The 22,245-nt window shown below is 42.5% G+C and overlaps 1 protein-coding gene across 1 annotated transcript in view; it reads left to right on the top strand.

Annotated features, from left to right (window-relative positions):
- Positions 1 to 22,245, top strand: part of lsamp (limbic system associated membrane protein) — a 261,006-nt gene that overhangs the window by 160,724 nt on the left and 78,037 nt on the right. The window contains exons 2-3 of the mRNA XM_079558444.1: positions 9,867 to 10,011; positions 14,002 to 14,089. Of these exons, the coding sequence (XP_079414570.1) occupies positions 9,867 to 10,011; positions 14,002 to 14,089 (233 nt within the window). The remainder of the gene's footprint in view (positions 1 to 9,866; positions 10,012 to 14,001; positions 14,090 to 22,245) is intronic.

The raw sequence follows: 22,245 nt of genomic DNA, 5'->3' as shown, positions 1-22,245 counted from the left end.
ATTTGCAATTTGCATCCAGGGCTACACGGCGCTCATCAGTGAACAAGACTGTTTGAAAATGAGTCCTCATGTATTTCTGAGCCACTGCAGCCGTTTCTGTTCATCAGCATTCAATTAACAGTTTAGGGGAGGCCTGGATAGAAGGTTTATGCACAACTGCAGCCTCTGGAGGGTCCTACACCTTGATGTTCGGGAGACTCCAGAGGCACCAGCTGCTTCAAATACCTGTTTGCTGCTTTGTAGCATCTGTTCTCTTAATCTGATGTGTTTGTCTGGCAGAAACCGTCCATATTGTGCCTTTATCTGCACAAACCGGAGTGTGTTCTGAATCATCCACAAATCTCTTATCAGTATGATGATTACGCTTAATCTTTCATGAAATATCGAAGGTTTTCATACCTAGACCAAGGCATTCAACTATTTCATGCTTGTCATCAGCAGAGAGACCCTTTTTCTTTCCCATATTGCTTGAAAATTATGATCTGCATAATAAAGTGGAACGCCCTTTTTCAGCAGTTTTTCCCTTAACTGGGCTTAACCTGAAAACTAATCATCCCAGGTCTCTGAGATTAATGTCAGTGATTCATAGAGCCCCAAGACACGATTTTCTGAGTTTCATTATTATTGTTTTGTTTTTTTTTCCTTTTTGACACACAAATACAATATGCATAATAATTTGGAACGCAGTGTAGAGTATTCACCAAAAGATTGAACACTCCACAATCATGACCCTTATGCTGAGTGAAAAAGGAACACTGATGGTATAGTGAGTACTTGCAAAGCGACAGGACAATGTTTCAAAGTTTCTTCAAGCTCACTGGAGAAATAACGGTACCTGGAATGGATTTTTTGAAACTTCCTGAATTTGACTTTGGATGAGGCTTTAAATTATCAGCACCTCATAAAGGCTTTTACCCTTTCCTTCAACACCAGAAGGACACTATGAACTTCTTTTTTTACTGAAAGATAAAACTTCACGTCAGAGCCGGGCTGCAGTCACGGTGTGCGAGGTATTTTAAGACATGCTTTGTTCGGCTCAGCCCAGTGCTATAGGGGATAAACTTAGACCTTACCAGAAATGTGGGGCAAGACACTGCTCAGAGGGCTCCACACGAATAGAGAGACTTTAATTTGGTTTTGCAAGAGTTCGCTTGGCTTCATCTCACTTCATTTTTTTCTCCACTTTTTTAGTCTTTGCCTTAGTCATTCGGTGGCTGTTTGAGTGAACCCCGGTTCACACCTGGTCATTTCTAACTTTTGAGCCTTGTGGTGTGAAAAAGCCATGTTTCAATGTCAATAGCTGTAGCAGTTCCAGGCGCAGTGGATTATGCAGTGGCAAGGGCAATACAGCTGTAGTCGTTTTCTTTGTATCCACGGTCAAAATGCACCATAACAGCAGAAGCAGCAGCTTTGATAGCAGTAATTCATGTAAGCAATTGAAGTTGTGCTATTCATCTTATGGTAAAGCAGTAGTACTTGGCGGCAGGAGAGGGAGCTTATTTCTTTGCCTTCTTTTATAGATTATTGCTTGAGAGATCATGAATGATTTTAAATATCAGTTTCTATTCTATTCTATCTCTCAATGTTTGGGTCATGCTGCCATCATCCTTCCTTTGGCTGTCTGGATGAACTCTGACTCACGCCTGGCTGGAGACAACAAACGCGTTGCTGTCGAGTCCAACTTAAGTGGCTTATGTCTCGGCAAGCGCGAAGCACAAGGTGCCATATTCTTGTCAAACAGCTCACATTGCTTCATTTCATGCGTTTTTTTTTTCAGCCGATTGTCGAAACAAGTTGTCTTTCACGGGACGATGTGGATGACGTGAGCGGTACGTGTTTGCTGTCACGTACACATGTTCCTGTGAATGCAGTAGTTCTAATATTCGTAGTTGTTGCTTTATTAAAGGCAAGTTTATTTGTAATGCATTGTGTAATTCAAAGCGCACTGCGAAATAAAACAGATGTGTTAAAAATGTACATACATTTACAATCACGGCCCGGAAATGTTAATGTGACTCTAGCATTTCAGAGATGCAGAGATTGGTTGTATAGGCCAGAAGGGGGCAAACTAATTCTGATTGCACTGAGTCTGATTAGGACTCATGCAGCAGTGTTCTGGATGTACGCAGCTTGTCTGGAGAGGCCAGTGAGCAGCCGGTTACTATAATCTCTAACAGACGGGAGAGAAACTCATTAATAAGTCTGAGGTTGTGCTATAGCAGTGATCATTAGCTTTGAGCTGCATTATTTTTTGTTTATTACGTTTCTGAAGGGTTTTATGTATGTTTTAAGTACTGAGTGCTTTATTTGTCATTGTACAATTGTACAACGAAATTGCGTTCAGGTGTTGGGTTATTCTTGCGCCACTGCAACTGAGCGTGACGCCATTGTAGGCCAACCTGAGCGTGTTTTTGGAGGTTGAGGAAACCGGAAATCTCTTTGGTTTGTGCCTGTTTCAGAGCGTGGTGTCCTGCACTGGTCAGTTTCTCCACCTCCTCCTTCCTCTTCCTCCCTCCGCTCCACAGCACTCTTCTCTAGTGGGAACAGCGTAGCGTAGCAGATGAACATGATTCATCTTATTCTCCAGTGAACGAACATTATTCAACAATAGTAGGGGTAGACGATTTGCGTGACTTAGCTGCGAGCCTTGTCTGGATACCTCCTTGTTTATACATTTTTGCTTCTTGTAGCGCTTCTCGTGACATCTCCACTGTGCTGCAGGTGTGGGGGGCTCTTGGTGCCTCTTCAGTGTTTCAGAAGCTCATAAGCTGGCTGCGTATTTATTATTTAAAAAACCTGGGTCCTTCATGGCTCGTATACGAACTCTCTGCAGTAGAGAGAGGGAGGTTGCTGCATGTTTACGCGTCGCCAAGACAAAAAGTTACATTACAAACCACACTAATCATTAAACGCGTCATCTATCCATAGTCTTGCTTCTTCACTTGGATGCTCCAGCTTCCCCCAAAAGCTAATTCCTTAGTTTCATTTCAGACCAAACCTTCAAGATTCCTCCTGCATGATGGTTGCCGATTAGTCAAACACCAATTTCCCCAATGGATGCAACTAAAAAAATAATGAATTGGTAAATGAATTAGCTCTATTCAGACTGGATTTGCTTTGGTGTTTATGGCGACCATAAACATGGCGTTGCAATGTATCGAGGTGATTGCGGGTGGTGCGGCCTCTCTGTCAGTCGGACACATATCGCGGCTCGCTCATTACCGTTTGGTTCAGGCTCAGGCTTGCGCTATGGTCCTCCCCCACGGCTAGCCCTGGAGCAGAGATCCATCCAGCAAGGCCCTCCTGTCAACACAAGCCCAGCTCAGCAGCTCTTGCCCAGGCATCTGTCAGCCCACACAGTCCCCTGTCAGCTATAGCCTATTGGCCGGTCCATATTGGCACAGCGCAGCGGGCAGAGAAAGAGTATAATATAGCATCCATCAACAAAGGCTGTGGGTAAAACAGTGTGGGACAGCAACCAAAGCATCCATCACCAGAGAACCCCACATAAACTCAACCCCCGCCTCCAAGGGACTGCTACTGCGTATGTGGCCTAACGAAAAAAGTGCCTTTAACTTTTGTTTACTGGCGTCAGCAAATACTTAGTAGCGTTACAAGATTTTTATTCCCCCAAAAGTCTGCAGAAGATTCAAGTAGGCCTGTACTGTGGAAACACTGAAAAAAAAACTTGAACATACCGGTCCAAATTCCAGAAATTGTGAAGTAGCAATGCACAATAATCTGGCACTTTTTCCCCCCAAATGTTCCAATAAATAAAGTCACAGTGCCAGGGCTAAATAACACAGTCGAGATCCTGCGTCATTGCAAGGCTGCAGTCAGTTAATGGGATGGATTTTCATTACAAATCATTGGAGCGTAGCCTGCTATTCCAATCAAACTCTGCTCCCCGCGAGAGACTTGTTGAAGACTGCCGCGCGGATAGTGCCAAGCCATCAACAGACCAACCTTTATTTCTGATGCGGCTCAGACAGGGGGGCAGCTAGACTTGGGTCCGGTACAGACATACCTTGACAGCTATAGTGAAGAAGTGGAGTGAGCCGGAGACAACTGACAACTGATGGAAGCTTGTGCTGCCCTCTAGTCACTCATTAGCGAGGACAAGAAACGGCTACTGCCGACCATGTTCTGCACTGCGTCTGCTCCGCTCTTGTTGATGCCTTGGGAGGCTGAGCGGTTTGAATGGAAATAGACAGAATGTCAGGCAAAAAAAAAAAGAAAAGTGACCTCAAAGATCAATGAATTGCACTTTGTGTTGGTTAAAAAAAAACACTGGTGTCAAACTCACTTTGCCAACAACCACTTTCAATTCAGCTTTGTTTGTACAGCACCAATTCGGGGCAAAAGTCATCTCAGGGTATTTGTCAAGAAAACCTATAACACATCCCTTCTCAAGGAAGCATTTGTGAGAAGGTGAAGTTGATGGTGATAGAATTTAACTTGGCGGAAAGACAAACCGAGACCTCACCAACCCTGAAGCTTACGCAATACCACTGGTAATGTAGAATTTGAGATCATGCTTATGGTCGTGTTGCATTGTTATAATTATTATTACTTTATATAAGTGTATAAAGCCATACAAATCTAATTTGTACAGTCATACTTAATGCTAATTATATTACAGAGAGAACGTGCACCTGTTTCGCACGGTGGCGCAGCTGCAGAAAGTCCGGGTTCGATTCCCACCTGGACCTTTCCCTGGGGCCTTTCTGTGTGGAGTTTGCATGTTCTCCCCCGTGTCTTTGTAGGTTTCCTCCTGGCACTCCGGTTTCCCCTACCACTAAAAACATGTACAATAGGCCAGGATGAATTGTGTCTGTCAGTCTCCCCCAGAGGAAACTGAACCATCGAGTATGGGGTGAATGTACAATTGTCTCATGTAAAGCTCTTTGTGACTATGTCTGTGAAAGGCGCTTTACTGTGCTTTTTCTCTTTTGTAGTTAGCTTTTGTAGCTTTATACTAACTTACGAAATGGCTACACTATAAATCAATGTCAAAGCCAAAGCTATCAAGGTTATTTTCATCATAGCTTAAGCCTCTGTGTCCAACAGTCAAATGGAGTCAGCATTAGGATTTCTCAGGTGTATGTTCTTTTTTTTCTTTTTCTCTTATAGTACAATATTCTGCATATCATCGCCCTAATGCCATTAACCATTAAATTTGTCGTCACCTAGCATGGCTTTGTTAATGTGAATGGGATCTAACGACTCTCAGTTTCGCCCCCAGACTATTTTAGTTATTGAAACTGTTGAGGTTATGGCAGTCCTGACCCTTCCCCTCTGAAGGGTGCAGGCCTCCAGCTTGTGTGCTTCGTATCGAGCTGGACGTCGACTATGAGCGCGAGAAGCTTCTGAACATATAAAGAGAAACATCCTCAACTCAACCCAGTCCAGTTAAAGATGTTTCAATCCCTTCTATATAATATTGGTGCAATTCTTTTAAAGTGAATGCACTATAGTATAGGTACTCTTTCTTGCAACATCCTTGATCTGTGTTTACCTCATCACTCACCAAACCTCCTCATGTTGTAGCTGTATAAAAACATCTGTAGTCCTCCTCATAGACAGACTGAGGCTTAATGACATACTGTTCTCCGAGGCTCCGGAGTGGTGAAGCTGAGATGAGAGCAGCGTGCGACACCCCAGAGAAAGAGTGGAGGCGCTTCAGAGGCAGATGGAGTGAGGAGGCAGAGGTGCCAACAGATAAAAGGAAGGAAATATGCAGAAACCTTACAAGAATATTTTAAAGTTAAAACGTGGTGGAGGTTGTGGAAGCATGTACCAAAGCGCCATGTGGTGTTTCTGCTGTTATTTCCCAACTTATATGACCCATATGGAGGAGCATATGTTCGCAGCCAGCTCAAAGGGGGATCTAATTTAAACATTCAGAAGATTAATGGAACAAGTCACCTATACTTATCCAAAGTGTCTGCTGGAGTTATGAAGGTTGTATAGTACTCTTACCTGCTTAAATTTTGGTTTGTTTTTCTCTTTTTTCTTTCCATCTGTGGACACGGCTTTGTAGTTTGATACAATCTGCACACTAATATGGGGAAAATGAAAGTTTTTTTTGTGTGTGCTTTTTTCTGGAGTCTTTTGGATTTTATTCATTTCTAAATGTCTAAAGTCTAAATCTTTCTAAATCTAAACTCAAAAGGTTAGTCTAGTTTTAGTCACTTTCATTATAAAAATAAAAAAAATTGATTTGGAAATATGGATGCAGGTTGACAGGCTGCAGGTTTATATAGCTTTTGACAAACAGATTGCACCACAATAGGTGCTGGCAGAAGTGTCATTGTGAACAGGACTTGACAAAAGTGGCCGCTGTTCTCTTCTTCTGATCATCGCTTTGAGGTTTTATTACCAACAGCGCCGTCTGCACATTTGTTCATCATCATACTTTCTGCATTCGTACGCTACAGGATTTAAAACTGTCCTGTGCAAAGATAAAGTCTCTGTGACATCGCTGTCGGCGGTGATTGTAGTGGGGAGAGAGGGGAGAGGGGCGCAGACTGCCGCATGCGAGTCCATGTGACCTGAAGCGGCCGCTCTGTGTCACGTGTACCGGGTGTGTTTGCTCGCTCCGCGCACAAGCTCTGTTTACGAACGGTCTGACAAACCTCTTTCTCCCATTCTCGTCTCATTAACGTAAACTCATAAACGTCATGTCCCAAAAGAGCTATTTTTGGCTCATCATTGTTACGTTATCGTCATTAAAGCAGCACTAAGCAACTTGTTTACCTAAATAAATCCTTTTCCTAGTCCCTCTGGAGGTAATACAAGTGTTAATGGGATGATTAGGGGGTCTTTCATCTCCTCCTGGTGTCTGTGGCCAGAAAACCACAATTGCAACTTCGCTTTCTACGTGTGTTCAATGCACACTTATGGAATCACATAGAAGAAGCTAACAGGCTAACGGGCAAAGCTCACTGCGGGCTAGCGCCACTTAAACAATCCAAGAAATGATCTCCATCGTGTAATTGGATGTACAACATCCCTCTTTCCCTTTTTCTTTTCTGTCAGCGCAGTGTTTACTCTCACGGACAATTAATGAGTAAAAATCTGCAACATGCTACGACACCCTGAGTGGCACTTATGGCCTCAAGGGGCATGAGTTAATTAGTTTTGCCTAAAAAAAATAAAGGTGTGTCAATGAAATGAAATGATCATAATAGTCTTCGTTGACTATAACAAGACTACAGATTAGATTGTGTTGGTATAAAACACCATTGTCAAAAGTACTGGACTCTGTATTGCCTTCACTACCATGACTACATTTCAGCCCTATTACTTTTAAGTGGGACAAACGTTTCTAAGTCTTAGAAAGGTTTTCAAATAATCTCTATCCCTTAAAGGAGTTTATTCTACAGTTAATTTCAAACTGGCATGGGGTGCTTGATCAAGCACATATTGTTCTGGTCTTGATTTGGGCATAATAAGGAAAGGCATGGTCATTCCAAAACAAACCGATGACACCGTTCTCTCTACGATTTTTATCCCGATGTCCTGATGACAGTAGCTTTTTGTTAACATTCTCATACTTTCAGAGAAGTGAGATTGCCAGAGAAATGAGAATAGAAGCAACATCCCCATTCTTTCAATTTCCCTATGTTTATCATATGAAAACCTTATGACCTCACCTTTCTTGCTCTCTCTGATTGTCGGTCTTTTCGCCGTCGCTTTTCATATCTCGAGATGTTGCTGTGAGCGACCCACTATCAAAGATAAAAGAGTAATGGCCCTTACTGTTTCCCGGCATTATCGCTTGGTGTGCGTAGCTTCTACTTTTTTCCCCGTAGCGTGCCTCCTCCTGCTTACTTCCCGATTGGAGGCGAGCGGTAATAAGGACTGAAAGGAAGCAAGCGTGCCGTGAAAGCTAACAGGACGCAGCCAGGGAGACGGACCACTTTATTGCTTCACTGTGAGCACCTCGCCTTGTCTCCGCGCCTCACTAACATGGCATTATCATTTAGATAAGGAGTGCTCTGTAAACAGTCTATCAGAGCGCCTTTAGTGACTTTGAAGACAACAAGAAAGCGCAAAAACACCTGCGTCCACCGGATCATTATACAGTGGCGGGAATCGTGGCAGGAATCGTGGCAATCGACGACTAATGAGGCTGCCGGGCTATTCAAAATATCAAAAATGCGAGGTTCCTCCTTCATCGTGTAAGGCTCTGAATGAAACGCTGTCCAAGCTGATGACATGTTGAATAGGTTAGAGCTTGTCGGGGTGATGCCGTGCAGGTGCAAAGTGAGTGAGAATGAGGATACAGTAGTGTTTAAGAGATGAGTGGAACACAATGAATGTGAATAGCTGTTTTAACATTAAGCTCCATGTAACCCATTTTGGTTATGGGAGTCACAAATGTAGAGTTTTGTATCTGAGCGCTCCATGCCAGCCGTTGCTATGAATTGAAAAGGCTGTCAGTAATTAAACATTCGCACGAATCAAACCTGAACTGATAGAGCGTTTTATTTGAAGTTTATCTGTACAGAGCAGGAGGCTTTTTTTTTTTTAAGCCAAACTGCATTTGCTTTCTCTTTAAAGCATTTTCAAATGGAACAATAGGCAACAGACCGCAGCTGCACAGATGGCTGGGGTAAAAAGTATCAGTTTTTACACGGAGATTGCAATATAAGTCACAAACTTACAATACTAAATGTATAGTTTATGCAGCCCTTTAATTCACTACTTTTATTCATGCCAGAACTCAAAGCATATTTAATCCCAGGCCAGGATGATTAAACAAAACCCAAAAAAAAGAGCTGCCATGCCAGTCATTTTATCTAGTGAGTTTTTTTTTTTTTTTCTTTCTCTTAGATATAGAGAAATAGTTCGCCAGGTTTCAAGCTGTGTGTTCAAGCCCTCAACAAATCGGACATCTCCTCCCCACTGTGCGCCAGGCTAGGGCGACCAAACCTTCTTTCTTTTACACTTCACCCAGGATCACCTACCACTGGGAAAAGAAAAAAAAAAACTCCCATGTAAATCTATGTAGCCCCTACACTCATCCAGGGCTGTGCGATTTGCATGTCGGCAACATTCACTGTCAGCTCGTATTATCCGCGCTGCCCATTTCTATTGATTCCTTCGTCTACTTGCATTTACATTTATTCATTAGGGTGAACGCCGGTGTGCGCCTCTCTCTCTCTCTCCTGTGCAAAGTGTCTGTGCCCCGAGTCTTAACGGTGTAATGCCCTGACAAGAAGTAAACAAGAGGATGCTGGTGTCCTCTCTCATCCGCGCGGAAAGTACGCTGTTAACAAAGACGCGTTTATCAGTGAGAGGAAGGTTTTCTGGGTAAAATGAGGGCGATGGGGAAGACGTTTGGATTTTGTACCGCAACCCTCGAGTAGGTGGAGGACTGTAGATAATGTGAGAGGAAAAATATGAGAAATTACAGTGAATTGAAGTGAATAACTATTTCCCCTTACTCTCATTTAACCATACATATTGTTCTGCCCATATTTGTGGTCATCTTTATAGAGTATTGTTGTTTAACATATTATCATGTACTATGTATTCAGAGAAAAACAATTGAGGAGCAATTCTTCTGACTTGATACAACATTGTTTGTGCCTGTGTGTGTTAGGCCTACACTTGAATTAACACAGGGAGATTTATACATGCTGTAGTAGATCTTGAAAAACGTATTTCAATGCATACGAACAGTAATTATGCAGTTAATGAGCACCCCGTTGCCTGTTCAAACATTGGATCATGTAAAAGTCAATTTTTGATGCTATAGACAGGACAGTGCTAACCACCAACATAATTATATCTCTATTATGATTGTTTATTTCACTTTGTCTCCCACTGATGTGTTGTTTCCTCGCCTCCGTCAGGTGCTACGTCGACGACAAAGTGTCTAGAGTGGCCTGGCTCAATCGATCCAACATCATCTTTGCGGGACAGGACAAGTGGTCTCTGGACCCCAGAGTAGACCTGGTCACTAAAGGACAGCTGGAGTACAGCCTGCGCATACAGAAGGTGAGTCCACAAGTACACTCGTGCCAGTGAGAAAGGAGTAATGTCAACTTTTTTTTCATACAGTCGTTCCCACGTCATAAACATATACCTTAAATAGTATTTCATATTATTTGTACAGAAATCCTGACCAGCACAGACACTGTCACGGCTTTCTGTCTGTTGACTGCATAGAGATATTACTTTGTCTTTTCACTTCCACTTTAATACCCTCTGGAAAAAACATACTTTACATGTACAAGATGAACTGAATCGGTTTTATTTTCTGTTTGTGTTTTTCATTTTAAATATTGTGCATGAGTTTAATTATTTTTTTCAAGAGCTGTAACATGGCTTGTTAGGCCCGAGCGCCATACATGGCGATAGGGACTATTGCTTCTGCAACGCAGGGGGCCACCAGGGTGCGCTTCGATGGCGTACGGAGTGGCCCCCGTTCGCACAAACTAGCTCGGATTATTACCAAAACGCATACACATGTTGCCCCTTCACCCCCGCATACATGACATGAGGTTTGGTGGCAGTGGACCCAACAGCGCCCCCTATAAAATGCATGTTAATGTCATCACTCATTCACTGGGTACGTACCAGAGAGTAATGACCCTGACAGTTGCATGCGCCTTGGTCAGAGCTTTCCGAAAATGTATAATATATGGTATTTCGAGCAACGGGAACCCTTGTTAGGCCCGAGCGCCATACATGGCGATAGGGACTATTGCTTCTGCAACGCAGGGGGCCACCAGGGTGCGCTTCGATGGCGTACGGAGTGCACAACGGACACGACAGGGACCACAGCGACCTCCGACCCCGACAGACGCATAGGACTCGGCCAGAGCTTTCCGAAAATGTCTAATGTGTAAAAACAGCTACAATGGAAAAACGCCTATATTGTTTTTGCTTTTGCAGAAAAGCCTTCCCGGGGGCTTCAGCGGCCAACCGCGCGCTCCACGTACACGCCAGAAAAAAATGACCCACAAGTTTTTTGTGCGCCTTAGCCAGAGCTTTCCAACGGTGTACAGCATGTGGTGGTTAGGGCAACAGCTATATGCTTTTTTGGCAAAAAACGTAGTATTATTATTATTTTTCTTTCATTCTTTCTTTCCTCTCTCGGAAACTGGATTTTCACCCCCTGAACGTGCGCGAAAACTCTATTAAAAATCACCGAAAAATCCGGTCTGGTGAAAAATTGATGAAAATGTGAGTGTCCAATGTGGGACGTGCAAAATGGCACAACAGCGCCACCTGCAAAATTGAAAAAAATAATTCAGTGACGGAGAGCCTCCACCAACTTGGACACACACTCGCGCCTTTGGGCCTTAAGTGGGTTTTAAGTGGTTCTAAGTGGTCCCACCCATCCTCCGTGGAAATGGCCAGAGGTCTTAGCCAGGCAGCATGGTGGCCTCTGTAAGACTTTTCTCTGAAATTCGTCAATTTTCCAAATTTCCTCCTTTATTCACAACGGCTACAGTTTTAGACTCGTACATGTTTATACTACCCCTCTGTCACAGAAAGATGCTTCAATTTTGATGTTTTTGACTCCAAAATCAACTTTTTCTAAAGTTTATAGTGACAGGAAGTTTAGTTTACCCGTTTCCTGTCCGTCCCTCTGTGTGTCCCTCGTACTATTTCGCTCTCAACGAAATATTCTTTATATGGAGGGTGCTGCTGGGCTGGTGCACCCTCTCATCAAATCTTTGGGCAGTTAGAGGAATTTACCCTCATTAAAAAGAATGAAATATATTCATGCTTAAGCTGTAATTTCCGTTTTCTGCAAATACACAAGGCAGTCTTTAATAAGATTAATGTTAAATTGGCTGAAGAATTCACTAAGCTTGTGAAGCTCCATTGGTAGAGTGCTGGGTTCCTATACGTCAGGTTGTTGGATCGATCCCAGCAATCACCTTTTTTTTTTTTCCTTTTGGACTCGGTACTTTATGGTCCCACCCTCATGAAAAATGGGAAATGATCCCTCTCCTCCAGTGGGGTGCTGTCACCTAATTTTGGCCTGAGAATTGAGAGAACCCTCACCCTCATCAGGCCCATGTTTGCATGGACTTATATCTCAGTAGTAGCAAGGTTTTCTTCAGTGAATGAGCTAGTCCTAACACAGCCTTCACACTTTTCTTATGCTTTCTCATTTTACATGGACCACTGTACACATTGTCTCAGCCTAATACCATGAGTGCGGGTGTTTCATAAGATATTTTTTTGTTCGACTAATACATTGTCTGTGCCTTTATAGTGTCATGGGCAGAGCATTTGGTTTATAACCAAGAGGCCCCTGGAACAATTCTGACCTTCATAAGTTATTTTTTTCTTTTCTTTCTTTCTTTCTTTCTTTTTTTTGGCCCTTTCTGGGAAGAACATGATTTACCGCCTATGGTCCCACCCTCATGAAAAATGGGGAAATGTTCCCTCTCCTCCAGTGGGGTGCTGTCCCCTAATTTCGGCCCAGAAATTTAGAGAAGCCTTGCCCTCATCAGGCCCATGTTTGTATGGACTTATATCTCAGTGGTAAAAGGTCGTCTTAGGTAAAGGAGGTAGCTAGTCCTAACATTTCTAATGCACGGGGAGTTTCATAAGACCTTCCTTTGTTCAGCTGATATTTTAATTGTGCCTGTATAGTGTCATAGGTAGAGCATTGGGTTCATAACCATGAGGCTGCTGGATCAATTCTGACCTTTACTACTTTTATCTATTTTTTTTTTCCTCGGCACCTACTGGAAATTACATAATTCAGCACCTATGGTCCCACCCTCATGAAAAAAGTGGGAACAACGCTTACAGAATTTGCATAACTAAAGACATGGCAGGATAGTAGGGCAACTATTGAGGCAACACCAGGGACTATGTCGAAAACAATTAAGAAAATGGAGGGGGAAAATTGACAAAAAATTACCTCTCCTCAGGTGCTGGGACCTAATAGTGGAGCATTATTTTAGAGAATAGTAGTCCACATCAAGCCGATGATAGTATGTTGTTATAGCTCAGTGATAGTGTGCTGGTCTCTGGTATAGGAGGTATCCAGTTCAAACACTGCCATGACAATTTTCCAATTCTTTGTTTTTTCACATGATTCACATATTTTCGAGCCTGATAAAAGCACACAATGAGAACCAAGTTATGTGACACAATTGTGTATTCCCTTCCCCCTCTTCACTCGTGCAGCCCATTACAGACAGGTGTTCCATTTAAACACCCCTCTGGTTCGTTCCACATTACAGTAAAACGTGTCTTCCTACAACAAGTATGAAAAGTTTGATGCAACGTCTTTTTCTGATTCTCCTGTATCCGTTTGTTATCTTTGATAGACTTACATTACTTTTAGGCTTGTGTTACAAGCTTCATATCTGGAACAGCAGCCCAGGCTGAGGACAGGGGGCCTTCAGGCTGAGGCAACAGTGGGCCGGCACCAAAGCTACTTGGGACAAGAGTGAGGCCGGTGTGTGACAAAGGCTCAGGCGAGAGTGGGATGGGTTAGCAGGCGTAAGAGAGTGGTTTGGGTGTGAGACAGAGGCTAAAGCAGGTTTGGGTGACAGCAAATGTGGGCATTCGCAAGGGGGGAGGTCGCCAGGGGCAAGATCGATCAGAAGGGCTCACAAAGAGCATAGCAATCGGGGGGCTCGCATGGGGCGACAGCGAGCAGGGGCAATTGCAAAGGGGGGGAATGCCAGGGGCGAGGGCCGCACGACGCCGCTTGCGGCTTTAATTTTATTTGCTCACTCAAAGATAGTAAGACAGTGATTTATAATTAGTAGTTATTGCAGTTGTGTGATATTTGCTACATGTAAAATGATGAAAAAGTTTGAAAGTTGCAAATTCCCTTTGCTTTGACTTAACCTTTGTCGTATTACTCACATCATCATTGTAATTAGATTAAGTGTAAGACATTAAATTGTGCTAATAGAACATAATGTATTGTTTAATGGATTCATATTATTCATTACCATGTATGTTGTCTCAGCTAAAGTTATATTTTTGTCGCCCTTTGTGCAGGTGGATGTCTATGACGAGGGCTCGTATACCTGCTCTATACAGACGAAGCAGAAACCCAAGACCTCACACGTCTACCTCATTGTACAAGGTAAAGACTTCTCAAGACCTTTGCACCCACTCCTATATGCACCCACTGTGTGGGCGCATGAGAAATTACGCTATAAAAGGAATATACAGAGTTTAAGGGGAAAACAATAAAAAACTGCCTTTAGAAATGGCATCTCGAGTTCAAATGAGCCTTAAGTGCACTTGAGAAGCCACGAGCAGTTTTCCATTTCAAAAAACGGAAAGATATGTTTTTTTTTTATGAAAGTATAATGATGTAAACTTTTGAATTGTGATGATGATGAAATACGAAGAAGGATTTGGTGTAGATTACTTGTTTGTAGCTTTTTGAAGAATGTTTTTTAAATTGACAGTGCTAAACTTTGGAGACAAGTATAGCACATGATATGATTCCACATTTTTAAACTGCTCCAGGCTCAGGTTGAAGCGACCCGGACCCATATTAAAGGCACTGATCGTTTCAGTTTTGTCTATGCAAAGACCCTTAATGCCGTCCCTGAATTATCTGTTCTATTGAAGGGTGCCTAATATGTGATATCTGCCAATATTTCTCAGTTATTATTATCTCAGCTAGTTCCTTAGACCATTATATCTTTTCACTTTTCTTTTATTGATGATTTCCATCTTCGCTCATTTAAAATTAACACCTCCTCGGTTATGTTTTCGGACGCGTTAATTGATTTTCACGTTAAGTTCTTACCAAAGGAGAAAGTTCTGTAAAACCTTCCTTGCTATTGCTCCGTGTCCTATTTCTCAACTTCATGGTGTCATATCCGCAGCAGGTGTTAGGCTGTGTTTTTGAACTGTCGCTGTATTTTACCCCTCTAAACCTCACAAATGTGCTTCAATTGCTATACTTACCTTTCGAAAGCGAGAGAATAAACGCTATGAAAATCACTGAGCTGGCATCGAGGCTGAGTTCATTATCCATCAAAATGCCATTGCGGGCATGTGTAATGTTGTTTTTTTCCGAAGCCGCGGTTATAGTTGACAGATATTGCTTTTAACCTGCCAGGAACAGCCTGTGTGATAGACAAGTGTGCACGAGTTACAGGTGGAGGAGCTCAGTGCTTGGTTTGTTTGTTTGTAATACTTTGTGGAGGTCCAAATGCTTTGTCAGTCCTCAAGCCATAGAAAAGGCTGAGTGAAGTGACAGTGTTGTACTCAGAGGAACATTATGCTGTTGTTTTATCTGTATTTTCATTTTTTTTCTGCAGCATCACCAAAAACTTCCGCTTGACTGTCCATGCCATGATTGTCTTTAGGCTAGTAACTTTATTTCACTTTGTCTAACCACATGAAAAGGATTGATGTTTAAGATGAAGTAAACCTCTGCCTGCTGGTCTTTCAGCTGTTTTAAGTTTTAAAGAGAGAGAATAACATGCAGGTAAAACAATGGATGAAGTAATGGACACATATTAGAATTGCCATAATACAATCCAATACTCTACATCAGGAGTCTCCAACCTAATCGACTCGAGGCCCGCAAACATTTCTTTCCTAACTCTCGACATATGTCCAGGGTCATATGTCCTGGACATGTGCAGTAATTGCTCTTTAAGATGTAAAACATGAGCATAGTTTGTCTATTTACATAGCAAAGCTGATCAATTAATCAATCATTTTGCCATTTTATTTCAATGTTATTAATATTGTTTAAATAACTGTTAATTCAGCCTGAGATATTAAAGGAATAGGCCACCGTTTTTACATACTAAGATATGTTCTTAGCTCACTTTAGTCGAGTTAATATATCCCCGTCTGGTCTTTGTCCGCGCGCTCTGTCACGCAAACGGAGCTCATACGCAGCCTCTCCCACATGTCACATAGCTCCAAAAAAGCTCACGATAGAAGCTACCAAGCTCTTCCACGTGTTCCCTATTTAAATAAAGTTACGTGAAGTGTTTTCATGCGAAGTATATTTACCCAGAAATGTAGCATGTCGATTTTATAAGCAGATAAAAAGGGGGACTATATTGTGAGGCGTAATGATACGAGGAGCACAGCGTCCACGTAGTAACTCCTAAAGACTTCCCCCGCTCACTTCCGTCAATAACCTTTAGGAGTTACTGCGCGGACGTTTTACTCCTCGTATCATTACGCCTCACAACATAGTCCCCCTTTTTATTTGCTTATAAAATCGACATGTTACATTTCTGTGTAAAAATACTTCGCATGAAAACACTTCACGTAACTTTATTTAAATAGGGAACACGTGGAAGAGCTTGGTAGCTTCTATCGTGAGCTTTTTTGGAGCTATATGACATGTGGGAGAGGCTGCGTATGTGCTCCGTTTGCCTGGCAGAGCGCACGGACAAAGACCAGACGGGGATATATTAACACGTCTAAAGTGAGGTAAGAACATATCTTAGTATGTAAAAACGGTGGCCTATTCCTTTAAGTATATAGAGAGGATGGAAAGACTTTGGTGTCCTGACTCAAGCCTCTGGAGGTTTGGATCTGGACCCAGTTCTGCCAGTTGGGGCCCCCTGTTCTACATTATACAGCAAAATGCATTGTAGTGAAGTGTAGAGGTGCTCTGATCGATTGGTCACCAATCATGATCGGCCGATCACGGCCTCATCAGTGTGATCGGAGTTCTGTAAAATGCCCTGATCAAACATGGATTTCACATAGTTTCTTTCCGAAGATATTCGATTCGATTACGTATGTGTAGACCCATGTGTGTAACTAAACGAGCAGTCATGGAGCTCGAGCTAACCTGCAACCCTTTAATGATGAAGGTTCATTATCAAGACAACGTGCCATGTGCCACACGGCCTCACGTGTGCTCCTATAAGTAGTACAGACACGAGAGTCAAACACAAGACTGTGCCATGTGAAAAGTGTTTGAAACTACAATCAGAGGCAGAGATCCGTGAAGCCTGTACTGTCTTTTAGGGCTGAAATGTCACTAAATGGCTGCAACTAAAATGTGCCTTTGTGTGTTTGGCACCTCATGTTGCCGTCATCTTGTGCAAGTTTTCTCCTTTTTCTTCATATATTGTCCAAAATTACAGCTCCGAATCGGAAATGCTGTTCCTAATTCCACTATGTTTGGGCTGCGTGCTCCGCCTGGCCGCTCTGTAACACCTATATGAAGCACCTACGACTCTCAAACTCTGGCAGGGATTTGATTGGCCGAAATAACATTCACAAAGAAAGACTAAAGACTAACTTTATTGCACTAAAGCAATATGCTATAAACCAAAACATCAAAAACACGCCGAAAGTTGGCGGCTTGACTGATCCACACAGATAAGTATGCATTCTGACCCATAGCAATTTTTGGATGGAAGTTACTCGACTTTATGTAAAGTGGATGCACTCTATACTGACAACACTGTTTGGGGATTGCCCTCTGCTGGAATGTCATCTTACAAAATGGGCTTCTGAAATTCACGTTCGACAATAAACTGAACATATCACCCTATAATAGCATTTTTAAAGGTCAATACTTGAAATGATGCTCTACTTTTCTGGGATCCAGAGCAGCAAATTACCCACTCTTCCCAGAATGCATCGTGTTCGATTATTCAGCGCTCAATCCCGCTCAAGCTTCCGCGTTTTCTGTTGGCCGAGGTTGTTCATCATGGCTAATGCGACAGTTATTGCAAAACATTGATTCCGTGGCTTTTTCTTTGCCCACTGTGCCATCCCTCTCAAAGACCCATTCCGTTTAGGCTCCATTATTGTGCGCTGCGTTGTACTTTTGATCTGTGTGGGTGTAATTTGTCTTACCTTTTCTTCTTTTTTGTAAGGCCTTCCGAACTTGAAAATGTGACGCAAAAGTTGACTAAAGGATTCTGGTCATTTCAGTATATTTTGGGGCTATAGATGGGAATATTATTTAGCTATCTATTAATTTTTGTATTTGTTAGCTGTTGTAAAACTCTTTCTCTAACCAAACATGCCAGGGACACCAAATGTTTTGACTGGACAGTGAGTCATCAACATACTGCATTTGGAAGAATACATATATAGCCAACCTAAACCTAATGTTTGGTCACCTTTAGTTAAAGCAAAGCAGTCACATCTCCACGGAGACGACCTGATGATGTCCCTTTCGCTGCAATGTTACAAATCGGGTCCAAAGCCTGGGCCCACTTATAAAAAACATACTTTATTTCTCTCTCACTCACATCTTTTTCCCAAATAAAATCACCCTTGGTATTTCAGTGTGGCTTTATAGAAAAATGAGAACCTTGTCAACGAAAAACAATGGAATATAACAAAACAAAAAAAAGTAAACAATGTGGCCAATTGAAAAATAACAAATGAATCTCCAGAATGTGTTTTTTTAAAAAACAAAAACACACACAAAAAAAAAATATTTGACACGTTTGACATAACGTTGGAGCGATGGCACAGGAATCTGAGAGGCAAATGATGGCCGTTATGCGACTCTGCAAACTGCTGCAGGAGAAAGACAAGGAGATCCATGACATGAAGCAGTACGTCACAGTGCTCCAAAACAAGGTGGAGGTCCTGGAGAGCAGGCAGCAGCAGGACAAGCTGACACTGACGATGGAAAACCTCAGTTTAGCTAAATGTCTGGAGCAGGAAAGGAGTGTGAACGCAGAGCTTCAAAGGTCCATCCAGGAGCTGCGTCTAATGCTACAAGTGGAGGAGCAGGTGGAGACGACGCCCAGTCCAGAGTCAGAGGTCATGGAGCAGGTGGAGGCAACGCCCAGTCCAGAGGTCATGGACCAGGTAGAGACGACGCCCAGTCCAGAGTCAGAGGTCATGGACCAGGTGGAGACGACGCCCAGTCCAGAGGTCATGGACCAGGTGGAGACGACGCCCAGTCCAGAGTCAGAGGTCATGGAGCAGGTGGAGGCAACGCCCAGTCCAGAGGTCATGGACCAGGTGGAGACGACGCCCAGTCCAGAGTCAGAGGTGGGGATCCTCAGCACCGGAGAGGAGAGCCAGGACTTGATGCATCAGGGAGACTCTGCAGAGCCCCAGACCCTGAGTGTCTCAGAACAGGACGTCCCAGTGCAAAAGAAGGAGACCGGTGAGAACAAAGAGCTCCTTGTACTGCCCAGGAGAAAGTCTGCAAGATGGAGGAGGCTGCTCTGTTTGGACTGTGCTGAAAATTGATAACACTGACTTAATATTAGCGTTATAGAGATTTAACTTTAAAATAAATCTGTTCATTGAATTGTTAAACCATGTTAGCTGTCAGTTTCTTCAACACAATCTCAATTTGGAGACATATGACAAATTATGGCAAGACACTGCAGGTGAATGGGAAAAAAATATGAATTTGAAACTTTTCCTGCAGGCCTAACTAGATTACTGACATAAATATATTGAAAATGGTAAGTTTTCTACTGAGGCCTTTTGAGCATAAAAATGAACTACTGCAACAGTAACATACTGGGGTCACAGACTGAGCCGAGTAAAAGAGAAGTTTGGCTTTTTGAGACAGTTTGCAGACGATAGAAATTGTGTGGGAACATAGCATTGCTGTGGTAACCAAGACATAAAAGGAAAACATGTTTAAAATTAGAGGCGTGATGAGACATTAAGTCCTTACTATTGTTTACATTGAAAATGGTTTAAAGAAGAATATTTTGTTGTTGTTTGACTTCTTTCTGACAACATCTAAATCAAGTCACAAATGCAATGCTCCAACCAAGCCAGACCTACACCTCTGCAAAACCATCAACTCGGGAGCCACAATGACTGTTCACCGCCTTCATCTTTTAATGGCTCTGAAAATGTTTTGCGTTTCAGACCCTGCTCCTGGCTACACAGCCATGATCAGACTCTCGTAACCAAAGCTGACAATTTTCTGCTCGCGGGGACACACACATAATTGGAAAACAAATGATCAGACAGAGTAAATTCTCAGGTGGGGGAGATCGTAGGTTATTTTCACAGAGCAACAGCGAGAGCTACTTAATGCCAGGGTCAAGGGTCATGACAGGAATCCCAATAATATGACAAGCTCTGCTCCTTGGAGCCAATCCGATTTTTTCCATCGAAATTTGCAGCAATAGCTAAATGCTTTAGAGCAGTGTTTTTCAACCACTGTGCCGTGGCACACTAGTTTGCCGTGAGATATTGTCTGGTGTGCCTTGAGAAATTGTGCAATTTCACCTAGTTAAAAGATAAATTCATTATTATCCGCAAATAATGTACAGTTTCGAATGTCTGTGCCCTCCAGTGATCGGCAGAGTAACCATGTAATACTCTTCCATATCAGTAAGTGGTCGCAGGTAGCTCATTTGTGATCAATGGCATTGTGGCTAGCGAGAATATACGGTGTTCCTACTGAATATACAGTAGGAGTTTCATTTTTTTTACATTTTCTGCTGGTGGTGTGCCTCGTGATTATTTCAATGAATAATACTGCTTTAGAGTAGTCAGTATTTGTGTCTGAGCTGATCTGACTGACTTATTGTCCTTAAATTTAGTAGAAAAGTTGGATTGAGCAAAAATACTGTGAAATATGAGCTGAATTGGTTCGTGTAATGTTGCATCGATATATATTAGAGAGTGTTTCAGTGTGGTATTCCTGTCCCCTCAGAGCGGCTGAAGCTCTATGGAAAATCCCATTGAAGCTCTATGTTTGGAAAGCATATCAGGGTGGTGTTGTAACACCCAACCAATCAGCCTGAATGGTGATTGGCTGCCTCCGCAAAAAAAAGGGGAAACAAGCTTTGACTCACAGGTACTGCTGGAGGGTGAACCTATTGTGCATGTTTTTGGTTGTTGGGGGAAACCGGAGCACCTGCAGGAAACCAATCCAGACACAGGGAGAGAAACATGCAAACTTCACAAAGAAAGGCACGCACCGTCCGGGAATCGACCTTATTTCTGTTACGCAAGAGCGCTCCCCACTTAGCTGATGTGGGTATCTATCAAACTGAAAGATGAAGAGTGACCTTTTATCTTTATTTATCTTAACTTCTATGTATAGAAAATAGAAAATGATAGTATTTGCCACTGCTTAGGTTGTGAGGGAGGGGCAGTTCCTTGACCACAAATAGCATGATTCAGATTCAACCTTCAAAATACAGTGATACTCACATATGAAGCAACAACAGGCAATCTCTTTGAACAGCAAAGGACAAACTAATAGTGTCTCATTATCTGCCAAGAGAACAGTGACATATATATCCTCCAAAAGTTTTCAGAGCCCACAAACAAACATCGCTTTTTTCCCTTTGTTTTATTTTAATGATTGCTCCGTCATTGCATACGAAGACATAACAGAGGCATACTTTCCACTCGAACTAAAAAACACCCCCCATTAAAATGATGCTGCAATGACAGGATTTTTTTTGGAGTTAAAGCATAAAGTTCAGGTTAAATATTTCCTTATTTGATCAAACATGAAGAAGTAGCAGATAAGCACGTGAGGGTGATGTAGAATATCCAGGGCCAAAGAGTCTGCTCTTATTCACTCGCATTCCATCCCTGTCCTGCAGTCAGCGATAATTACTTGGCTCTGATATGGATACTGTACTGCTCCTAAAGCACAGATGGCAAAAGGCATGTACATTTCTGTATTTCCAAAAGAGAGTATTTATGTACGGTCAGGCAGTGCCATAAAGCATAATTTGGGGCATTTGCTCAGAGTGAGTGTATGATTGGTGATTTGCAAAAGAAAATCACTATTGTTCTCTGATGTACGTTTGTAATGAATACACTTATATTTTATTTGATGCTCAATGCAGTAGAATACATGTGAAATGATGTGGCAGTAACTAGTAATATGAGACCATGGTAGCATAACTGTGCAGTACAGTACCCTTGTGGACAGCTATGCCATGAAAATCATTCCCTTTCAATAACACCGCAGAGCTATTGTTAGAAACAACACTTTTTTTTATGGTAATTCATTGTAATGACTGGATATTATCTAAAAAAAAAAAAAGACCAATGGGGGAATGTAAAGCCTTACTCCCCGTCCAGCAATTTGCTTGGTCCTTTGTAGGCAGCACTAATATTGGAGCCTATTCAGCACATTCTGATATGCTATGGAAATGTATTTCACACAACGCACGGACTGGGGAGCCATTTATTCATCTTATAAGCGATTTCCAGCGTGTCCCATCGGAGCGGAAGTTTTAGTTCATTTAGCCTACTAACTCCACTTGTGTATCGCTGACCCTGGTAAAATAAAATACTGCGGCTTATCAAACCCCGCTCACTAAAGCAGTC

The sequence above is a fragment of the Gobius niger genome (assembly GCF_951799975.1).
Source record: "Gobius niger genome assembly, chromosome: 1".
Lineage (NCBI taxonomy): Eukaryota > Metazoa > Chordata > Actinopteri > Gobiiformes > Gobiidae > Gobius > Gobius niger.
Note: the sequence above shows the minus strand (reverse complement) of the source record. Positions and strands in the feature narration are given on the sequence as shown.